The sequence below is a fragment of the Odocoileus virginianus genome, chromosome 31, assembly GCF_023699985.2.
Source record: "Odocoileus virginianus isolate 20LAN1187 ecotype Illinois chromosome 31, Ovbor_1.2, whole genome shotgun sequence".
NCBI lineage: Eukaryota > Metazoa > Chordata > Mammalia > Artiodactyla > Cervidae > Odocoileus > Odocoileus virginianus.
The window spans coordinates 12,629,401-12,653,514 of NC_069704.1; the positions used below are offsets into that span (position 1 = coordinate 12,629,401).

Consider the following 24,114-nt stretch of genomic DNA (forward strand, 5'->3'; position numbering starts at 1 on the left):
GTCCACACACCCCCCTGACTACTGCAGGAAGAGCCTCGCTTGGCCCACCCGGCACTTCAAACTCATAGATTTAAACACAACCATGTCAGCTTTCCCGAGGACACTCATCCTCAGCTCTCTGTTCCTGCCAGAACCTCCTTAAGCAAGGAAGCAAAACCCCCGAGGGGTTTTAAGACAGAGCTCCAAATCCTTTCGTATTTCTCCCTTCAAGACATGGAGCACCCCCACCCCCCACCCCCCCGTGTATGGGCTAGCTTTCATGACTCACTTTTTTAAAAAAATCCTTGAATATATCATATTTTAATGTTTAGGCATCCAGTCATTTGGCCTAATAACTCAGGACCATTATGAGTCGCCTGCACTCTTGTTTTGGATCAGTGATGACTCCTCTGTCTGATGTGAAATGTGCCCACCCCTTCTCTGGATTTCTTATTCAACAACAAATTATCAACAATCATTTGAGTTGCAGGCACTTTGCTGGGCTCATTCACATACCTTTCAGATCTCCAAAGAAGAAAAACCTTTTACAAGATGTAGAAATGGAGGCCAAAGTACAATGCTATCCATGGAATTCCCTGCCCAGTAAAGGGTAGAGTTGGGATTTCAGTCCTGGCATTTTAAATCTAAGACCAGTGCAACCCTCATGGACACAGCTTCTTTTCATTTCAAAATACATATCAGGTCACTTTTTCTTTCATTTCTATTTTGTGAGAACATTTAAGATCTAGTCTCTTAGCAACTATCAGGTATATAACTATTCTTGGATTATATACTCTGTCTACATATATAATGGCTTCTCAGGTGGATCAGGGCTAAAGAATACACCTGCCAATACAGGAGACTCAGGAGATGCAAGTTCAATCCCTGGGTTGGGAAGATCCCCTGGAGGAGGGCATGACAACTCACTCCAATATTCTTGCCAGAAAAACCCCATGGACAGAGGAGCCTGGCAGGCCACAGTCCATGGGGTCACAAAGAGTGGGACACAGCTGAGCACACACACTTGCATATACATATAATAATTATAATTTCCTATAATCACCATGCTGTGTGTCAGAGCCCAACTCGCTTCTAAAGACTAGAAAGTGGCAGAAGTGACACTGAGCGACTTTGGAGCCTCGGTTAGAAAAGGTGACACAGCTTCAGCCTGGCTCTCTCTCTGGGGACACCTGTTTTGGAACCCAGCTGCTGGACCATGAAGAGCCTCGTGCCACTTGCAGAGGTCACAGGTAAAGTTCTGGCTGACAGCCCCAGTTGAGGTCCCAGGGCACGGCCAAGCATGAGGGAGCTTCGAGATGAGCAAGCCCCAGCTACCATGAGATCCTGCGCAAGAACTGCACAGCTGAATTGAGCGAGACAGTAGTAACAAGAGCAAAGACAATAATGGCGGTAATATTAACAGATACTTGTTTTAGTTTTAAGCTACTAGCTTTGGGTGATTTGTACTGCAGCAGTGGATAACCAAAACGGTCCTGTCCTGGAAACATCAATGGACCTCCATTCCTTTACAGTCTTGCTGCTCAGAGTGGCCGGTGGGTCAGCGACACTGGACCACCTGGGAACCTGTTAGAAATGCAGAATCTTGGACCCTGCCCCAGGCTTCCCAGGTGGCGCGAGTGGTAAAGAACCCACCTGAAATGCGGGAAACCTGGGTTCAATCCCTGGGTTGGGAAGATCCCCTGGAGGAGGGCATGGCAATCCACTCCAGTATTCTTGCCTGGAGGATCCCATGGATAGAGGAGTCTGGAGGGCTCCAGTCCATAGGGTTGCAAAGAGTAGGACACAACTGAAGCTAACTTAGCATGCACGCAAGGACCCTGTCCCCTACCTCCTGAACCCCAAACTGCCTTTTCACAAGATTACCAAATGTTTCATACGCATGCGGGAGTTTAAGAAGTCTGGTTCTGCAATATCTCTTTTTGAAGAACATTATTTTAAAGCAATACTGAAAAAAGGAAAATACAAAAAATAACATAACCCACTCTAGCACACCTACCACCTAGAGCTGACAGATAATAATAGTAACCATATATTCTGTACTGAACACTATGATAATTACAAATATTAACTCATCCAGCCTTCATGACAGCCTCGTGAGAGAGATGCTGCCAGATCACTCATCCCTATGTTACAGATGAGGAAACCAAGGACAGAATGGTTAGGGGAGGTACTCAAAGGTCATACAACTTGTAAGCAACAGAGCTGGCGTCTGAATGCCCTGGCTTCAGGGCTAAGCTATTCTTTTTTAGACATGGAACACTCTGCCGCCTCCTCCCTGTCCCCCTGTATGTTAAGTCTATCAGGTCTCCCTTGATTAAGTGCCTCTAATCTATCCCTTCCTTTTTTGCATGACAGCCATCCTACTTTATCTAGCAGTAGCCCTTAACTGGCCTTCCTGTCTCATTCTCTGTCTCTAGGTGTTCGTTTGGCAAACTGTGGCTCTGATCAGAAATCTTCAACCTTTCCCCCCAGGAATTGTTCAGAGCAAGGGCCACAAACTCCAAAAACAACCAGATAGGTCAGGTCAATGAGGGACACAGCTGTAGTGTAAGATGCTGGGGAGGGACACAGCTGTAGTGTAAGATGTTGGGGAGGGACACAGCTGTAGTGTAAGATGCTGGGGAGGGACACAGCTGTAGTGTAAGATGCTGGGGATTTGCAGCCAGGCTCACCCTAGATGTTTTCGAGCCTGGGAGTAAGCACATAAATAAAGGCCCACATTCAAACTGTCTCAGCACTTGAAAGTTGGAAATCAAGCTCAAAATAAGTAAAGAAACTGCATTCTCTCCTCCTAAGTTAGCAAATGCACTTCATACTGACTCTGAAGGTCAAGTTCATGCGTTCTCGGATTCCTAGGAGTCCCCTGTTGAGACTCAGAGGTGCCCAGCGAGATCCTCTGGCCTGTTACCCATGTCCCTTCTCTCCTTTCTCCTGCCTTTGTTCTGCAACTCCAGGGACACTGCAGCCCGGGCTGGACACCCCAGCCTGAACATCAAAGTTCTACCCACACACACTGTACCCCCAGCACAATCTGCTTTCCCTTGGTACACCCCTCAGCCATAGGGAAGAGGCCCATGGAGCCTTTTGAGCTTGGCCCTTTTGGCAGAGAATTCTGAGTCCTGGCATCTGAAGCACAGGCTAGTGACGAGGGGTGGTACAGGCAAGTCCCCTTGGCCCCAGAATGTCTCACCTCATGGGAAAGTGTTTAACCGGAGCAAGGCCTTGTTAAAACCCAGGGTGCAGGACAAGGACTCCCCTCGATTGGGTCTAAGGTGGCACCAGTCATGCCTCATATCCAAAGGAGGTAGTTGGTCTCATCTCCAGCTGATTCTTGCCTCCTGGGAACATCCAGGATGGCTAGATCTTCTGCTTTTTCAAGAGGAGAAGAAGAAATTGTGGAATATCTTGGCTGTAAATTCAAATTAAAATCAAAGCAAACAAAATATCTTTGTATGAATCAACAGAATAAAGGTCAAACACATTACAGCCACAGGCCTGCCTGTGAACTCTCAGTTGCAACTTCTTCCTTGAGGAACACCCCGTCCCCCCACACACTGGCCTCAAGCCACTTCTTCCGCTGCACATCCTCCCACTCGTTGGGTGCCTTTGTTCTACCAAAACAGAAGAGCAGACAGCCTCCACTTCCCACCGTGGGCTCTTTGATCAACAAGTTCCTTCTGCCTTGAATGCCCTCCCAGGGTCTCATCCTTGCGTACTGACAGCCACACTCATTCTTTAAGGGCAAATGCAAACCCAACTCCTTCAAGATGTCTGCCTTGATGACTCCTGGAATTCTGGATCAGGACACCAGAGAATGAACTCTGGCTCTGAGTTTTAGACAAGTCACCAGTGCTCTGAACCTCCTATGCAAAATAGGGGCATATTTCTACTGATCTCGAAGAGCTACTTCTTACAGAAGTTAATAAGTTATATTAAAAAGTGTAATACAGTTCAGGGTATTTCATCAGTGTCCAGCAAATGCTAGGAGAATAGGAAAGTGACTTTGAGTAACTTCAAACATTTTTTGTAAAGTATTAGGCAATATTGGGGGCTTCTTGGTGGCACAGTGGTAAAGAATCCGTCTGCCAATGCAGGAGACACAAGAGATGTGGGTTCGATCCCTGGGTCAGGAAAACTCCCAGGAGTGGGAGTAGCACATGGGAGTATTCTTGCCTGGAGAACTCCTTAGACAGAGGAGCCTGTTGGGCTACAGACCATGGGGTCTCAAAGAGTTAGACAAAACTGAGCACAGGCATGGCGTATGAGACAATTTTTAAAGTTTCAATGGGCCATATGGCTTCCTTCCTGAGACAATATACAAATACATGAACAGAGGTGAATTCTAATAAAACTTTATTTACAAAAATGGACTGAGGGCCGGATTTGCCCCCAGGGGTAAGGGTTCCTGATCCCTGCTTCTTACGATTCCTAGGGTTTGCTCTCTAATTTCAAGGCTGTGGTTATTGCTCCTACCAATAGCTAATAGTTTTACTCTGCCTGTGATTTCCAGGCAGTGTCCAAAACACTTTATAAGAGATTCAATGCTCATCACCACTTTATGCATAAAGGAACAGAGGCACAAAGAAGTGGCAGCTGGACTCGAGAATCAGAACTCTGCGCCCCCGTGAACCATGGGCTCAGGCCCTGGGCAGCACCTGCACTGTCTTGTATGAGTTTCTTGATGGCTGTTGGATGAACATGCATCTGCAAAGGCCTTTAAGTCACCCTCCTCCCTCTCATGTGCTGTCTATGGTAATTGTAACTACTGAACACACCCAATGATGAATATTCTCTAGTGACAACTGTGAGCAGCAGGCAAATGGCACAAGCCAAGAGCCAATATCCTCTGTTGAGTCTCTAGCTGGCTAAGAGGTACCAAGTCTGAGAATGTTCTGCTTTCTGTCTTTAATTCTTCCTCTTTACCGAGTGCCCATAGTAACATGGAACTGATTATAAATGGCAAAGGAAAAAGGAAATGATTTGATGTGATGGTGGGCTGTCCCACAGCCCTCTGACTCATATCCGTCTCTCTGGAGAAAGGGCTCTCGCTGTGCCTGGAGTGTTGTGTCTACAACACTGTGTCCATATCACAGGAACTGCCAAGGGATCAATGGAAGCAAAGGCCAGTCTTGGGTGTAGGGATGCTGCCCCAGCAGAGATGCCCATCTGCATCTTGGAGGTAGTGTGACCATACACTGTACCATCCCAGCTGGAACACTACTGAGAATGAGGCTGGGAAAACACATCCAAAGTGGGACATATGGTCACTCTGGTCAAAGAAAGATTTCTAAGTGGCTGCTGGTAAATGTTTTGTACGTAAGCAATACCTGTGTCCTAGAAGAAAGAGCAACTGGCCCTACTTCTCATTCTGGTCCATATTCTCAGTGATGACACCATGACCCATTGATTCATACCCTGTGTTTATTACTGTGCCAAACTGGAGGAAAATCAAGGAAAAACAGGCCTGGTTCCTAGGAGTATGTCCTGGTTACTGGTTCTAAAGAGTTAGTCTGTAGTCCTTAGAGTTAAAATTTGCTCTTATAACCTGACACACTACAGCAAGTTTGCTATGGGTTTAATGCTTTGTTTGTAATGTAAGTTTCTGGGTGATTTTCACCTATGTGTTTTAAAGAGTTTACATACTACTTAAGCATGTCTCTGCCTAAACACATACAGTGGGCACATCGTGCAATGCACAACTCAAAGAGCACCATTTGCACCATCCTTTATGTCAGTGGAAGCCTCTAGGATTATGCAGTGAGCAACCTGAACGACCATACACAGTAGCCCTGCTGGGAAACTCTAGTCCCATTTCCCATCAGCCCGAACTGGTGTACTTCAGCAGCTAATCCTTACAGCGCTGGACACCCTCCAGATGATGTGACTGTCTGCTTGCCTAGCCATTGCTAAAAAGCACTCAGCCCTCACTCACCTACATACCCTTGTCCTGTGAGGCACAAGAAAACTGTTGTGTCTGTGCTCTGCTTTAAACTTCTCTGAAAACTGATTTAAGTTCAGTTTTTCCTCTTGCCTGATAAGAGAAGACCAGCCGCTGTCAGCACAATACCAAGCCTCTTTCTTACGGACCAGGAGAGAAAAACTAAAACAAAAATTCTCCCCTTTTTTTTTTTTTAACAAAGACTCCTGCCCCATGCTTCCCACTGAGACTTGGGAGCCAATAATTAGTTGGCATTAAAACTTCACTGTGTTTTCAAGCCACAGTCAGTAAGTCTGTGTCTCAGGATGAAATCAACAAATTTCAAGAGAAGAAATGCTAATCCTGATCCATTTCTGGAGCTAGAAAATGAGTCTTTGGCTATGTGAATACAGAAGTTCCAAGTAAAGGCACAGCCACACAGAAGGACACAAGAGTTCAGAGGAAGGCTGGCAATGAGGGGTCAGAGGCAAGTGCAGGGGGCAGAATGAGATGAAGGCATTCCAGCTGGGCCGAGTTTGGAAGACTTCCCAAAATGTGGGGAGGAAAGGGCCTATGCTAGGTGTGTCTAAAACAGCATAAGTAAAGCTAGGTGAGAATGTGGCCAGTGGAGGGTGGTGGAGGACTCCTTAGGTAAAAATGCACATTTATGTTAGTAAGCAGGGGGACCTGAAGTTTGGTGGAGAAAAGAGATGGAGGAGAAGATGTCACATTTTTTAGCAAATTTTGAATTTCAGAGAGAAGGATTCTAGAAGGAAAGGATAAAGGAGGAATTCTCTGTTTTATAAAGCTGGGAGCCGGTGCCTTGGTGATAAGTGTTTCTACACATGCAGTGAAGGATTTCTTTACCCAGCCATGGCTTCAGGAAATAATCTGAGAGTTCTCACTTCTCCTTTCGGCGTCCAGAAAGGGGAATTCTCTCCTGGGACATGAAAAGACTTGAAACCAAACTGTCCTCAGCCAAGCTTCAGCCAACGAACCTCAATCAACTGGAACTTCCTTGACTGGCTTTTAATCTACTGCTTCTGAAGCTCTTTGCATCAACACCACTCCGCCTGTGCTTAGTAAACAGTCTTTGGCAAGTTGCAGAACACAAAGGCTAAGAGCCTGTGCCCTAAGAGACTATCAAGAAGCAGAACTCATTTATTGATTTCAAATCCTATGACACTGGACACGCAGCTTTGGAGCACAAGAGAAGGAGTTCCTAATTCACGCAGAGCGAAGCATTGTCATTCTGTTGCTCCAATCCTTAAGATTCCTATGAAGAAACCATCTAGAAGAGATAGGCAGTGGTATGTATCTGTTGCACTCAACTCCCTGGAGATTCTAGGTGTGTCTTTGCCAACACTCCAGGGTTTTCTAGATCAGGAGAGAGAGAGGGGCACATGGATGTCAGGCCCCTGATAAGGCCAGTCTGTTTATGTTTTTTAAATGGAATCCAAATTCTTGTTTTCAACCATGATGAACCATAGGTCCTCGTAATTCAGGTGTCTGCCCACTGAATTTCACACACAGGAAAATGGCTACTGGTTTTCCATGGGGCTTGGGAAGAACCTGGAGCAAGGCGGTGATGGGGGATTTGCCCAGGGACTCCTAGGGCCAGGCCAGGGCTGCAGATGATTGTCTATGTGCTGGCTTTTAAAGGCCAGGGAGTTTAGCATCTTTTAGAAAAAACACTCCTCAGTTTGATGGGGTTTTTTTTCCTTTTCTTTAACTATAGAGAAATACCTTTGATGTTGACATCTACCTAGAATGTTACAATCCTCTTAATGGTCATCTGGTAAAATTACTCATTTTTTAGATGAAAAAGTTGGGGCCAAGAGAGGAAAAAGGACTTCTAAGTCACATAGTAAATGATATATCTAGAAGAGAGCCCAGACCTGCGTCCCCTCACACTCCAAATGGCAATTCTATCATCTCATGTTTTTATTGTTTTAAAAACAGATCCAAGAACTTAGAATTCAGTGGTTTGGTTGATAATTATTAGCAGTATTGTGTTGTACATTTTACAAGCTGAACTGCTCAAACAAATGGGAGAAAGAGAAATAAACATTCAGAAATCTACACTACATTGAGACCTCTAGTTTCATTTCATTTTTCTCTTGACTTAATTTCTCTATTTTTCTCAGCTGCCTTTTTGCCTACAACCTTCCTCACTTTTCTTTTGTAATGGGAGAGAAAGGAGAAAGGAAAAGCAGAAAGAAAAGACTTTAAAACACTCCCAGTAGGAGTCCTACAGTGTAGGTATTATTCTCATTTCACAAAACGAGGATACCAAGACTTGTTGAATTGAAGTAAATTGCCCCCAAATCACCAAGCTGACCAGTGACAGACTTGGGACTTGATTTTGACTCAGATGCCAAAGCATACATTTTATTTATTTACTTTTTGCTTGGTTTGCAGAGTTGAGACAAAGATTCCAGCCTGGACCACTCCTGCCTGCTCTGGGATCTTCTGTGCTGTGGTTTCCAACCCTCACTGCCCATGAGAATCACTTGGAGCCCTTTAATAAATGCCCCAGGCCTCATCCATACAAATTAGATCAGAATCTCTCAGGTGGGGCCCTAGTATAATTATATTTTTAAGAAAATGTTCCAGATTCTAATATGCAGCAAGCAAGAAATGAGGACCAGAGAACATGGTGCTTCTGAGAGGATCAGTGAACGTTTTGAGGTCAATTCATCCTACAGTTGGGAGTGCACCTTGTGTCAAAAGCAGATTCATTCAATAGAGAAGGGAAGAGAAGAAAGAAGGGAAGAGGGAAACGGGCAGGGCAGGGCAGGGATGGGAAAGGAAGGGAAAAGAAGAAAAAAGATGTCCTTGAGTGATTCTTTCTCCATTAAGTTTTGCTCATTCTCTAGTGCTCACTGACTACATCGCTGACTCAACAAGAGTTAATCAAGAGGTCTGCTGAGCAGGAGTGTGCTTACTAGAGCTCAGGAGAGGTGCTGAAGCTGAAGGCCAGAGTGCCTTACAGTGGAGGCAGCCACTGGGCTCATGTGCTTGTCTATTGCATCACTTTCCTGCTCTATCTGGAAATTCACATCTGATTGTGCAACTTCACTCAAGTAAGGCAGAAGGAGCCCAATTAGATCTGATCCCTATCAGTGCAAAACTGCTTATGCCAGAGACGGCTCTAACTGGAACAGATGTTACTTTTGTTTAAATGATGGAGAGCTTTCCTGGAGAGTTTTAAGTTTGCTGCTGATGTATTCAATTCATTCCTTATAAAAGGAATGGCATGATGGGCACCTGGTAAAACAGAAAGAATCTGAAGTCATCCCAACTTGGGCTTGAATTCAAGCTCTGTGTCTCTGCTCTTATTTCCTGTTGCTTTGAGCAAATCACTTTATATTTCTCATCCCAATCTTCAAAATGAGGAACTGGGATTCTTTTAAGGGAATGCAATGAAGTAAGGCAGTGCTTCCAAAATTTTAGAGGTATGTATGCCACATCACTTCAGTCATGTAGGACTCTTTGCAACCCTCTTAGCCAACCAGGCTCCTCTGTCCCTGGGATTGTCCAGGCAAGAATACCAGAGTGGGTTGCCATGCCCTCCAAAGGGGTATATGAGATGGCATTAATCAACACTGAACCACACAGTGAGACAATGATTATGGTTTTCATGATCTTTCATGCCATACGATTATATCAAACAGATGGGGGTATAGTCTCTAATCTGGCTATTCCTCTCTTTAACAATGAAAGAGTTGGTCTCAGGTAACTGTATATGTTTTTAGGCAACTGTGTGCAGCTGAAACTTAATAATGCTGATTTACATTTATTTCAACAGTTGCTTTTATGGCATGAGATACGCATTAGTCGCTCAGACGAGTCCAACTCTTTGTAGCCCCATGGACTGCAGCCCGCAAGGCTCCGCTGTCCATGGGATTCTCTGGGCAAGAATACTGGAGTGGGTTCCCATGCCCTTCTTCAGGGGATCTTCCTGACCCAGGGATCAAACCCAGGTCTCCTGCATTGTAGGCAGATTCTTTACTGTCTGAACCCCAGCTACTTACTTATGGTAGGGTGACAAAGTTACCTTTTAAGTAAAAAAAAGGGGGGTTAAAAGAGTAAATGATGGTTCACAGGTGGTACACACAGAGGACAAAAATAATTAAGGTGATACCAAAAGTCCAAGTTTAGGAAAAATTGAGCTAAAGTATGAGGCAGCATCTCATATCACGCCTCTGAATACAGTGAATATTTGGTCAGTCTTCCAGAGAAAGAAGAAATGACTGAATTGCTCCTTGCACTCTGGTTTGAAATAAGCTCTTTAAGAGAAAGAATATGAGTCTGCATATTCTGATGGATGAACAATTCACACTGACTACAGGATTTAGGTCACCTCTGGGATGTCCTTGGGTTGACCTAAGAATCCTGGCCTTAAAAGGATAAGTCTGCTGCTCAGATTTTCTATACTTGGTGACTCAGAAGTGGGGAAAAAAAAGTTGGACAATGTCATTTATCATCTAATATTCAAAAGAAAATACTAGATCACATTGATTTTTGATGACAAGCTATGAGAGAAAAGATCCATATTTCATCAGGTCTTTGAAATGTCAAATTTTCTACTGATTATTACTCTTAGTAAGATAAGAAAGTGAAAGTGAAAGACGATTACTATTCTGTGACCACATGACCTCAGGAGCACAATAAGAGATTTAAGGATTAGGAGGGAAAAGAAAATCACATTTAAATTTAAACACGTATGGCCTTTGCATCTTGTTACTTTTTCCTAGCAAGGGATACAAAACCCCAGAAATAGTCAATGGTTGTTGACTACAACAATTTTTTGTTTATTTTTCATGAATGCAACTTTCAACCATAAGACATGATGTCACAAAGTTCTTAAAACATGACATGATTTATTTAACCAAAGAAACAGAGAGTAAAATAATCTATATACTAGAAGTTGTCATAGGAAATGAATTTTTTTTCCTCTTGAGTGGTAAATGAGTTTACCAGCCTTGGGATAATCTATTATTATAAGTCATGTGGGTCCTTCTGGTAAAAATACAAGCATCAAATTCTGATATTGGCTTTCTGCTTGTGGGCTGTTCAAAATTTTTAAATGTTTCCATCTAATTCAAATCCAAACCTAGTGCAAAACTTATTTTTCCAAAGGAGTTCAGAAGTTCATATCTGATTCTGGCTCTGCCATCTCCCTTTAGGTAAGTCTCATCTGGGAGCCAGCCATAAAATGAGTAGGTTATGGTAGATTCCCTAATCTACCATACACCAACAAGCGCCAGGCAGGTAATATAAACAAAGGAAACTGGCCAAGAGTAAGGTAATAGGAAGGAGGGGCGGGGATGGTGAGCAAGAGAGTGTGACTGCAGCCACCATCAGCTCCAGATATCTGTCAGCCAGGAAAAGAGGCCCATGCAACCATACAGAGCCTCTGAAATGTCAAGAGAAGCTGGAAATCCATCTCTGAAATGACACTTCTCTTAACTTATCATTATTGGCAGTGAATTAAAAATGGTTTTAAAACATGATGCAGGCAAAACCAACATAACCACAGGTTATAACCAACATAGCCTCAGATTCAGCCAGTGGCTAACCATTTAATGACTTCTGCGTTAGATGATCAATCTGAGCTCTCATAGCCTTGAGTTCTAAATAGCAAAGTTAGGCTTTTGTGTGATGCCTGTATAGTGGAGGATTTGACACTGTTTGAGAAAAACGGGAGAGGATCTGGGTTGTTAGGGAGACAGTATGTTCTATTGGTGGTTGCAGAAGGCTGATGTATCAGCCTTCTGATACAAGAGGTATTTGCACGGTGCCATAGAACACTGTTCCTCCAAGCTCTTACAACAGGGGCAAAATAATAACAATATTAACAACAACAACAAAACCTCCTTTGCTTATTTGAAAATGGACGTGCCACTCCTAGATTTTAAATTTTGTTAATTCTTTTTATGAATGGGGAAGGAAAAATGTCAAGCAGAACAACAGGACTCCAAACAATCACGCAGAGGAACAGATAAAGCATGATTGCTTTTCTTTTGGGAAGGAAGTGCTGCATAGACACCTCCCATCCTCCAGGGGGCAGTGTTATTACTGAGCCTTTGCCTGAGTAGATAAAGGTACAAAATAAGGACTGGTGCCATTTTTGTCTTTTTTTTGGGGGGGGGGGGCATAGATGGCTCTGTTACCCAAATCTTTCTGTATCCAGTTTCAGCTGTATCCCCACACCACTCTCATAACAAGAGCCTTCTATGTGGAAGAGGGCTGAGCCTGAAACTTGGTCCCCAGTTACCACTCTAATTTTTAGCTCTGCTATATTGAGCAACAAACTGTCTCCTTGACTCAGTTTCCTCATGTATTACGGAGAATATTAGCAATGTCTACCTCAAAAGGTCGACGTTAGATTAAAGGAAATCCTACCTATCCAGGGGAAATGCCTAGTTTTAAGTACAGAACAATGTTCCCTTCCAAAGTTCTTTCCTCATCTAAATTCCTCCTGCTATAATTACAGTTTATTTGCTAATCTTTTGCCCTCCATGATGGGAAATGATCTCTGAATCAAAAAGAGTGATTAGATTGAATTATATGAAACTGTCACTATTCCACATTATTGATTTATTAAATGGCGACTTCATATGGTTCAATATAATATGTCACAAACCCAATGCAGGAAAAGCAGCTTCCTTTTCACACTGGTTCTGAAACACATCTGACCAGTTTATTATGTTTACATTTGAGAAAAGATCTTTAGTAGAGGAACAGACACTTTCTCATCACAAGTAGACTTCATTCGTTATCCACTTCCAGCTTACAGAGTGCTTTGTGTAAATATAACTTCCCTTAAGTCACAACAACACTGGGAAATGGATATCAGCACACAGCTTTTCACACACTACTCAGCATGTCACTGTGGATATGCCCTAGAGTTGGGGGGTGAATAATGGTCTACTGTGGTTCCAGCCTTTTGTTTAACAAGTATTTCAATTAACAAAAAGAATAATGTCAAGAAACCCTTGCCATTCACTGTGGAGGATAGACTAGATAAGATGTGGTTCCACAAACACTAAGATCAAATGCACAGATGCCCAGGGACCACCCAGATCTCATACGCCCGGTGCGCTTTCGACAAGGACAAGAGTGCCTTGCATTTCTTTAACTTTCTATTGGCTGAAACTCTTGTTAATTTCAGCGTGGTAGTCTGCGGCACCATTCCAGTTTCAATCCTGAGTTACTTTCCAGGCATAAAGACACACACACAAAAAAAAAGAAAAAGAAAAATCTACCACAAAACCCAACAGATGAGAACTCCCCAACAAATTTCATTTATTTCATAGCCTCAAAGAAAACAATTGTGACAGTTCTGCAGGTGTCATCATACCTGTCCTTTGTTCATTCTTTCACACAATAACTTTTTAACTTTTCAGTGAGTACCTACTATGTGCCAGGCTCTGTCTGAGACCAGGGTCAGCAAACTACCTGCCTGAGGGCCAAATCTGGCCCCCAGTCTGTTTTGGTAGATAAAGCTTATGCAACATAGCTACACTCATTCACTTACACGTTGTGTATGGCTGTTTCCTGGTAGAGCTGAGTAGTTGTGACGAAAGTCAAGTGACCCACAAAGCCAAAAGTATTTACTCTCTTGCCACTGACATGAAAAGTTTGCTGACTCTATTCTAGAGAAAGAGGACACAGCACTAAAGAAGAGAAACAAAGTCCGCAGGTGTCTTAAGAGGCTCCTGTTTAGAAGACTGCACTGGATAGACACCTCCCACTTAAACTAAGAGGGAGAGCGAGTTTGACCCATGGGATCAAAGTCAGTGCCACTGCTGAGGGCTTGTAAGAAACAAGACCAGGGGAGACAGGTGTGGAGACAGATGTGCAAAAAGGGGTTAGAGAGAGGATTAGTTAATGTGGAAACCAGCTGGAACAGGCAGGCTACGGGATTCCCACGGAGAGGTCCCAAAACACACGGCTGGGTTAGATGGAGTGTGTATCAGAATCGCCTGGAGACATCACTAAACAGGCAGGCTACTGGGCCCCACCCCAGAATCTGAACTCGAGTCCCTGAGGTGTGGCTGAGCTTCCACGTTCTTAGCAGATGCCACCGGGTGATGCTGAAGCAGGTTTAGGTTTGAAAAGCACTGGATTAGCGTGGAGTTTTAGTGAACGGTCGGAGGTGCTCCCCATGAGTCTGGCCTGAAGTCCGCTCGTGGCAGGTGAGAAGGGGGAAAGAATGTGGGCACAGACACAGAAGTAGATGCAGTGAAAAGGCAGTTTATTGTCTATTAACACTGTACAGAGGAACAGAGAGAAGCTACAAGTACAGCATCGGCTGTCGCTGGCAGTGTTATTTCTGAAGTCAGCTTTTGTTTTGTTTTTCATCTGAAGGAGACAGGACAGTCAAAGTACACTTCAGGTTACAAAGTACAGCAGCTAGTCCAGAAAGTCTAGTTCAGAGTATGCACGACAGTCTCCCGCCCCACCCATCCCACCCCCAACCAACCACAAAATGGATATATTTACAGAGATGTCACTCACCACGAGTGAGCTGCTAAAGCTGAACATTCCAATCAACAACCTACATTCATTGAAAAGCTGCCGCAGACACAACATTTTCTCGAACCCCTGTGTGATGGGATTAAGTCAGGAGCTTGAGAGGAGGAATGAATGTTCCAGGACTCCACCAAGGAGAGAACTCTTTCCAAGGACCAGAATGGGATGTCACAGAATTGGAGTTGGAGCTGCACAAAGAATAGTTGAGATCAGGCCTTGCCTGGTGGCCTCTTCGTGCATAAAGACATGTTGCACAACCAAGTGACTGAATGTCTCCCTGACCACCTCATCTTGAAACTGAGAGGTTCCCATAGTAACAAGAGGCTCAGGGCACACTGGCTCTCCCTACCACCCTCAGGCAGTTACATAGCTCTTTCATTTCTGGAGTTGTTGTCATGACAGTATGGTTCACAGCTGGACTTGAGTTGGGCCTGTTGGAGGGATTCTGACGATGAAGAAACTAAAATGATTTGTCTGGGAACCAGAGAGGCTATTTTTCTTGAAAAGGAGAGTGTTTAGGACTCTGCCTTATTGGAAAAAAAAGGATCTTGGTCTTTTAGGGTAGCAGAAAATGACCCCATCCTAGGAAAGGATGCTTCCTGGGAGAAGAGTCTAAGAGGAGAAAGAGCAGATGCTGAGGCTTGACCTCTGACCTCTGGTGTGAGTCAGACAGTGGAACAGGTGTGGGTGATGATATTCATGAGCCTGAGTATGACTGTGATGGGAACTCAAGAACTTGGTAGAAAATTAAGGAAAAAATCTAAGAACTCTAAAAATTCAGTATCTCCTTTGTGGATGGATAAGGATAATCCTTTCCAGTCTCTACTTAACTCTGGAAATAAGATGCAGCCCCGTTGATATTTACAAGGCCAATAACATTTGGTAAGTTTCATGTTGTTGGTTTATACATTCATGTATATTGTGTACAATATGCAAATGGCCAGATGCCTCTGAGTCACCATTTCATAAAAATAACTCAAATGTACCATAATATTATAAGTGGTCCCTTAACCTCACAAGTCTCAATTACTCCTTAAATACATGAGTTAGACTTTGATAATTGCTGGGCTTGGCTTTCATTTAAAACAGCTATCTCCTTCCAAAAGATCACTCTACGTTATTAAAGGTGTGGCCCAGAGAGCTATCAAGCTATATAACAGGTTATCTAATGACAGGTATAGAAAGTTTGATCGTACAACCTAGATCTGCTGGTGTAGGGGCAGGTCACAGGACCTCTGCTCATGCCTCCCAAGGTCTGGGCGAGTGTTAACAAAGCTCAGCAGAAAGTTACCTTAATGGAATAGAGAAATAACTCAGTCAATCAGGGTGTTTTCAAAGTCAAGCTTCATAACTCATCTAGATTTCATTATAAAAATATTTTTCCTTAAAAAAATAAATAAACATAAACTATTCCATTTCTATAACCACTCCCTACTCCCCTCTATACCAGGCCACTCGTCTTAGACTACAACGAATGGCACACCCCTCAGGGAAGGCTCAATCACAGCAAGTGAGCTCATCTCATTCGCTTTGCTTTTTGAAGCTATGCCAGTTGTGCTTAGAAACATGTGCCCAGATCTAGGTGGAGGGTCCACAAGTTCACCTCCCTTAAGGCGGGAAGGACTGCAGGAGGTCACACCTTGCATGAGGCCCACCCCAGGAATGTCAGAGTGGGAGCCTGCAGGCTCAGATGGGAACACAGGGAAGTCTTTGACTAGTAGAAGGGCAGAAGCAACGCCCAAGCTCCGCCTACTTTATTCCCCCTGGGTCAGAACTACAAGGTTCTGCCTCAGGCTCCTGGGAGGAAATTCACAGCTCTAAAGAAGGGCTGGGTAGGGGTGGGGAAGAGAATGTTGTGCTCATACAGCTTTGGAATACAACCTGTGATTTTGAAAGGACAGAAAAGAACATAACAGCGATGCTAAGGCAAACTTTCAAATGGCACATCAGAACTCATTTTTTTTTTTTGTCATTCATTTTGTTAACATCACAAGGCAGATACATTCTGTAAACATATATACCATACAGTACATTAACCATAGGAACACAAAAGCCACCCTGTCATTCATTTCTTTCTGTGTTTCTGTTCTTTTACTCCAGAAGGACTGCCTGAAGTCTAGAGGGAATTTTGTGGTTCATGAGATGTACTTTTCTTTTGATAAAAATGCAATGACTTGCAAAAAATAGCCCCAGGTGACTAGTAAGAGGCAATATGGGGAAAAGATGAACCTGTAGAAACTTAGAAAATAGTCACAAAATATAAAAAAGTCATTAATTTCAGGAAACATTTTGTTTCCCTGCTTAGTAAAAGAGAGCATTGAAAATTCTTTTATAAAAGTTAAGGCTGCCCAGATCTTTGATGCAGAAAGTCTGTGGTCCCCCCCAAAATACATATGGTATTTTCACACTGACAGCAAGTTTTTTGTGCTACAGTTCAGACCTTTTAGACTGGTGTGGAGAGGGGACACAGAGGCCTATTTAAGTCATACAAAAATTAAGGGGTGGTAGGATGAGGCTGATTCAAGGATTCCCCAGGGAAATTACCCCTGGAAACTTTCAGGATGTAATTTTTATTCTAGCCTTTCTACATTCAAATAATAAGTATTTTGGTTTATATTAAAATGGGGATTATATTATGGAGTTTGCTGAAGCTATGAAAATACAGATATATAACAGCATTGTGCTCCTCATAAAAGACGGACTTTTCTTTTTCCCAAGAAAATGCAGGGAAATTTTCCTGATAAGACCAGAAGAGGTCTTCACAATGAAGATGAACTGGTCCCAGGAATCCAAGATCTCATCCTGCTCAGTACTTGGAATTGTTTTGTGATATATAACATCATTCCATGTATGCGCTGGGTCATAATAATACTATCCAATAGCACAAGAGACGCTTTCTGGTTCTATCCTCATCAGCAGAGCTACGCATACCTTGATTAATAAATTGAGGAGCTTCTAAAAGATTACGTATCTACAGAGTTTCTGAAACTTATCTTTTAACCGTGCTGAGAATTCTTGGTTTCAACGATGAATGTGCACACCGCAAAAGTACAACATAAAACTGTTCTTGCCTTGGAATGGTTTTTGTTGTAAACAAAGTAACATTGCAGATCAGAATATTCCCACAAGGTATGGGCCCTTTGGTGGGATGAACTCCACAGGTGGGTCTGTTAACAAACAGAGATGGCTGAGCTTCTAGATTTTAAGAGAGAACAAAAGTAAGTCCTCCATGCGTATTTTGCCTGTGTTCATCTGTGTTTTACACGGACAGAGTTATTATGTTTTTTAAAGGAAGAACTGGTTTAGTGATTCAGTTTTTGCCTCCGTCACCGTATATGCCACCTCTTTCGCTACCCACTGGTTCACTGGCATTAAATAAATGGTCATCATCAAGGCTGTTCTATGGTCCCTTGAAATGAAATTCTGAACGAAGTGAAAAGAAATAAGCTGTTTTCAGACTTGGCCTCAACGTTTTGCTCCAGAGATGATATTGTATCTCTAGGAAATTATATAGAGATATTTTCCCCCTTTGATAAAAACTTAGCCCTAACCAAATAAAAGTTTCCTTGCATTTAGGAAAAACACATTTATTGCCAGAAAAAGTAAAATGGACTAGGTGGGAATCAGAAGCTGATACATGTCGTTAACATTTCAGAGTCAAATCAACTCAACTCTAGAATTTGTTTGTGTTTTCTGAAAGCCTTTGGATAGTTTTAGGAAACCATGATTGGGGTTTGGCCACAGAGGAATTCCTAGTGTCTTGTCCTCTTTACTCCAATATTAAGTGACATTACTGGACACTGTCAAATCACTTTTAGAGGCAACTAATTTTGCTTATATAAGGAAAATAATATAATTGTAAGTAAATAAAGCACAGAGTGAAAAAAGAAAATCCCCTTCCTTTTGTCCTGTTGCACATCAAAAGGAAAAAACAAGTCAAAGGTATACAAGTCACCACAATTTTTCAGGATATGCAAGATTTATGTTTACCATTTTAACTCTAAAAGAATCTTTTAATTTCATGCCATTGAGAATCTATTTATAAGTAAATGAAATGTCCCTCCTTTCCCTCTTCCCATTTAAAAGGGTTCTGAGTCTATGATTTGGAAAGAAAGTCCAACTATGACCTCAAAAATGACCATGGTTTTGTATTGATAGCTTTCTTTCTGATTCTCTAATTAGCCTGGTGATGTAGGTCAACACCCTGAATTTTTGAAGGGCATGATGCCATACATCATGAAGTTTTTACAGAGACAATGCCAGCACCAGCAGGAAAGGTAGAATGTTCACAGTCACAATTCTGTTTATATCTTCACTATGAAAGATAGTTCCTTTTTGCTGTAGATGCAATTACAGGTCTCATCCCATTAAAGAACTGGCTGACTCTGAATCCCCCACTGTGACAGGAAAACAAGGCAAGCTATACAAATATATATGCCATATTCAAACACATCTTCATTTTTTGTGGCCACACATCATTTTTCATAAAGGTAACACATCTTACTTGAAAAACCATTTAAATCATAAGTTTCCCTAGTAAAAGCAGAGAATGAGCTTTAATTCATATAATCTGCTAACCCCTACACTAATTATCAATAAATGAGAGCACAGAATATCACTGGTCTGTTAGATCTCATGTGTGGTGGTGTAGTGAGAGGTACAGAAAATTTTCTTCATGAAAAACTAACTCACTGATGGAAGCTTAGTTCAGATCAGGGAATCAGCTGTCCTGAGAGACTCTGGTTCTGTTTATCAAACAACACGCCCAAGGCTAAATTCTATCATTTCACTCACTAACTGTGCTTTTAAAAACTCATATGGAATAGTTTTCATCCTCAAGTGAGGAAAAAAAAAATAGATGGGAAACTTTTATATTATTTATTTCTAAATAAATTATTAAAATCAGAGATTGTCCAAAACATTGAAGCTGCTTTCTTTTTCTAATAGGTTTCTCTGGCTTGTCTTCTAAGTTTTAAAATGATGCTTAAACAAGCATTTACTGAGGAGCATGAAGCTGAAAGTAGTGAGGTTTATAGGCAGCAAAACCAGATATTATTTCTAGATAATAGAGCAGTTTTATTCAAAAACAGCTGCTTTGCTAAACCTGAGATTTAGAGAGAATTCCCTCAGCTGTTCAAAATCAAGCCATGGATGGAATCACCTTAGAAAGTAGAACTTAGCTCATTAATTTTTCCCTTTTTAAACTTTTTTTGGTTTACATATTGGTGATCAAATGACTTATTTTGTGCTCGTTAAGTGTAATTGTTCGAAAACTAAAAAATATTGTTTTTCCCCCTTCTAACTGGAGTAAGTACAATTTCTAAGCCAATATATTAAAAATAATAAATTTAGCACTAAGAAAGCTATTTAGGACAAATTGAGTTGGTTCTGTAATAAAATTCTCTCCAGGTCACTTTGCTTTTGCCTCCTCTCAATACTTTTCACGGAAGTTGAACTTGATCTAGTACATCTTATCATATATTTTTAAAATTTATGTCCTATGGAACATGGATAAATTTGTGAATTATCTGCAACAATACTAAGAACATTTGGCAAAAAACTTAAAAGATATATTTGTTTTAAAATCAATTCAAATGCTACAGCTTTATTTCATTGCTCTATTATTATTTTATTATATTGCTTCCCTTTGGTTCTTTTATAGCTGTGGCTATTTGCTTTGGGAGAAATGCTAAGAATTTAAAGAACTGTTCATTGTGTTCTAGATAAAAACCACCCTTGATGTTCTGGAATCTTTATAAGTTGAGAAAACAATATTGAAGAAGCTCAATTATGTGCCACTCACTCCATCAGTATTTATGGAATGAATTCAAAGTACTTAAAGTGATAAGAGAGGTCTTTCTTCATCTTTGAAACCTTTTATCCCCCCCTACATTTTAAAGTTTAATTTTGCAGGGTGGATAAACCTACACGGTGAAGGTATAGGTAATATTCTCTTTTTCGTAGGGACATAAAGAAAAGAGTCCAGATGGAAAGCTCTGGAATCAACAGGGCAGGTGAATGAACAGTTAATTTAGGAACAGCACCGTCCACAATGGATGGACCGGAAGCATGCCAGCAACCACTGCAGGTCAGAAGGCCTGTTTTAGAAGTATGGTCACTACAGCGAAACTTCTCAAAATGACCACTTCACTGAAAACAGATTAACTGACCGGAATATATCCATGAAAAAGAAAACAATACAAAAATTTACACTTTTTTTTTAGAGAATAAAAGCAAGGTTCAAGGATTTGCCTAAGTTTGGAGATCACTACTGATCCTCAAAACAATGCTTGTTTCATGTCCTTAGAAAGTTAAAAATGGTGTTTCTTATATAAAGGGTCCATCAGTTAAGTCATAAGAAAGAGAGACAGCTGCTGATGGGCAGGTTATGAAATTAGTCCCTATAATTCAGCTGTAATAAGCACTGGGTTCTTTTTCTTTTACATCAACTTCATTTCAGTTTTAACAGAAGGAAAGCCAGAGATGCACAATACTGTAACCTGGAAGCTTATGTAAGGCAGCAAAAAGCATCACCCTAGATTGAACAGACTAAGTAAGGTCCACTTTTGGCTATACCAGTGTCTGGCTAGACCCCACAGCATTCTGCCACATAAGATATAAAAGCAAAGATCCACAGTAAGGGAGGCAAGTGAGAAATCAGCGACCTGGCGATGTGTGACTACATGATAGGAACACGACAAAATGATTCCCCTGGTGCCCACGGGTTCAATTCCAGTCAAATGAATTAAGGCTACGAGATCACTGGCTGATATGAAGAGTCCATTCCAATCGAGCAGTAAGGAACCGATTCCCTCTTGAAGACACAAGGAAAAGTTTAGAGGAAAAGCAAGTTCTTGGAAAGAGTGAAGCACACACATGCATGTTGTCTCTGAGCTGAGGAAACTGGAGAAAAAAACGAAAGGGGAAAAAAATAAGAGGGATCAAAGCAATCCAACTGCAAGGCAAGGCAGGTGTTTGCTTCCAGTTCACAGTATCGCAGTTAGTGGTACAGTGAGGTCTACGTAAGTGGTGGAGAGCACAGAGGCTGCCCGGAAGAAAGGGGAAGAAAGAAGTGGTCACATGACAACACAGCATTGACAGCGCTTTTTCTTTTGGGTACCTGGGGCTGGCTCCGTGGCCAAGCTTTCTTCCTTCCCTTCAGGGGATGAGGGTGTCTCAGTGGTGTCTGAGATGGGTCTCCCGGACACCAGCTCGGCTGCATTCCCATCAATGGTGGACACGTCTGTCACCGTCTTCTCCCTCAACGACTTCTCATCATCTTCGTCAATGAGGACCAACTCAGCCTTGATGGTTTCATCATAGCCTAGCACCTTCTTCGTCTCCTCTTCATCCTCGATATTTTGGTAGCCCATGAAAATCATGGTGACTGGCTGATCCAAGTTTGCCTCCGGCCCTTCAGTGCTGGGGGCTGGAGCCTGCTGCCCTGGGTTCCCAGAAGAATGATCTTTCCTAGACTTATGGACCATTTCTAACTTGGCTTCTTTGCAGAGCATGTGTTCCTTAGGGTGGCTGAGGCTCCCATCTGCAATCCCAGTCCTTTCTGACACGTGCCCTCCTCTTAAGCTTGATTGTCCAGCTTTCTGAATAAGCTCTTCTACATCCTTTGAGCTTAATGTGTGCACTCCGTTTTCTACTATGGTGCCTCCTGAGTGCACCTCATACACTACTTTGGTACCATCATCAAAGACTTTGACTCCTCTCTGATGGACCCCCTCTGGGCCAATGGTGGATGTAGAGAGAGTCTTGGTCTCTCCTGTTTGTTTGTCTTTCTCCACATTAATTTCCATGGCGTACACAGCTTGAACGAAAACAAGAGAAAGGAAGTGCATGTTACAACAAAAAAAGCCAGTGAATGGTTAATTGCCAAACAGACAAAAAAACGGTGTTGTGCCCTTTCTAGTCTAACCTCCAAGCATCTTGAGTGTTAGAGTGAGTGCACTGTGGACAGAGGTGATTATATATGTGTTTTAATACAGCAGCTAAATGCACTGGGAAGACATGTGTACAGAGTTACCATTTCTCAATGGCACTCAAACTTGCAAGGAAGAGGAGCTAAATAAGGTCACGAGCGACTGTTGAGATCCACTGTGACACATTGCAGGGAAGCTGATGACATGCAAGTTCACCTTGATTGGTAGCGTACTCTAGACTTAGACAATTTTAAAGTCCTTGGTTAGGATGTAACCTAGTTCCAAAATCTTAAATCTTTTTAAAGAACTCTTTTACCGAGTGTTCTTTTTTTTTTTTTTTTTGACATTTCCCTTTTCTGTGAATGGAGATTATGCGAAGGGTTTTGCAAGATGGCACATGGCCATCATTTACTGTATTCTAAAAGGGGACATTTGCAAAAATGGAAAGCTATGAAAGGAGTCAGATTATATGCTCTGTGGGCTTCAGTCACTTAGCTAGGTTTCTAAGACAAGACCTAGAAGAAGAAAGACTAGAGGGGGCATTATCCCAAGACACGGGAATTCGAGGACAGTGCTCACAGAAGGCCTCTTTCCCGTGCACACACTGCCAAGTCCTCAAGGTTCTGCCCCGTGCTGTCACCCCCAGCTGTTGCCTTCTCTGTCCCACTGTCATCACTCAATCTGAGATACTACTCCCTCTTTCTTAGATGATGATCACAAGAGCTCCCTACCTGGTCTTCCCAGGTACCACTCTCAGCCTCTCCAACATCCCAAATCCTGGGGCCAGTCTGAGCTTCCTCAGGACCAGCTCTTTCCTCTTCTGTAGACTCTCACGACGCTCCATACTTTCTGACCTATTGCCTCAGAGGCTCTCCGTGAGGTGCATGGTCTGGATGAGAGGAAACGTGGCCTCAGACCCACGGAGCCAGCTGTCCCCAGACACCCTTTTTCTGAGTGACCCACAGATACATCGATCTCTGCAGCTTCAAAACTGAATCCATCTCCTCTCAAAACTCCCTGCAGTTTTGATAAGAGCAAAGTCTTGGTGGGACAAGCATAGTCTTGGTGAGAAGTTAATACCTAGTCTCTCAAGCAAGAAGCCTCAGAATCATACTTGATTTTCCCTTTTCTTCCTAATTCCCCATCGTCAAGCAACTGCTGAAACTAATTCTGCTTCAGACCCATCCCCATGCATCTCCTCACCATTATCTCTATCACCACCGCTTAGACCAGACCTTCTTCACAATAGCCTGTGTCCGATTTCTATCCGCTACTTCTGTCATTTCACTTCCAGAGGGCCAAAGGAGAGGAGAATGGTTTTTACAATTTAAAAAAAGCATTCGTGTTGATGTACAGCAGACATCAAGCCAATATTGTAAGGCAATTAGCCTTCAATTAAAAATAATTAAAAAAAAAAAGAATTGTTATGAAAAAGAAGAAAGGAAAGAAAAAACTTACGAGTAAAGGCAAGAAAGAATTTAAGAAAGAGAAAAGGAAAGAACAAGAATACCCAGCAGAGATCATACATGGTCCACAAAGTCTAAAATATTTATGATCTGGCCCTGTATAGTAAAAGCCAGCCGACCTCTGTTAGCCTAGGCTCCACCCTGCCCACAGAGTTATCTTACAAACTCTTCATCAGCTCTTGTGTCTGCAGAAGGTAAACAGCAAACTCCTTAGCTTGGCATATAATTCCCTTGGCATTTGTCTGCAACCTTCCCT

At 42.4% G+C, this 24,114-nt stretch overlaps 1 protein-coding gene across 10 annotated transcripts in view; it reads right to left on the reverse strand.

Moving 5' to 3' along the window:
* PALM2AKAP2 (PALM2 and AKAP2 fusion) overlaps nt 1-24,114 on the reverse strand; it is a 538,506-nt gene that overhangs the window by 197,137 nt on the left and 317,255 nt on the right. For 6 of the 10 annotated variants that reach the window (XM_070459308.1, XM_070459307.1, XM_070459310.1 and 3 more), the window contains one exon: nt 21,582-22,280. The exons of 3 other annotated variants lie outside the window; for them this stretch is intronic. In XM_070459308.1, coding sequence (XP_070315409.1) covers nt 21,582-22,280 — 699 coding nt within the window. Of the gene's footprint in view, nt 1-21,581; nt 22,281-23,123; nt 23,145-24,114 lie in introns of those variants that run through there. One more of the 10 variants, XM_070459313.1, reaches the window with a different exon arrangement.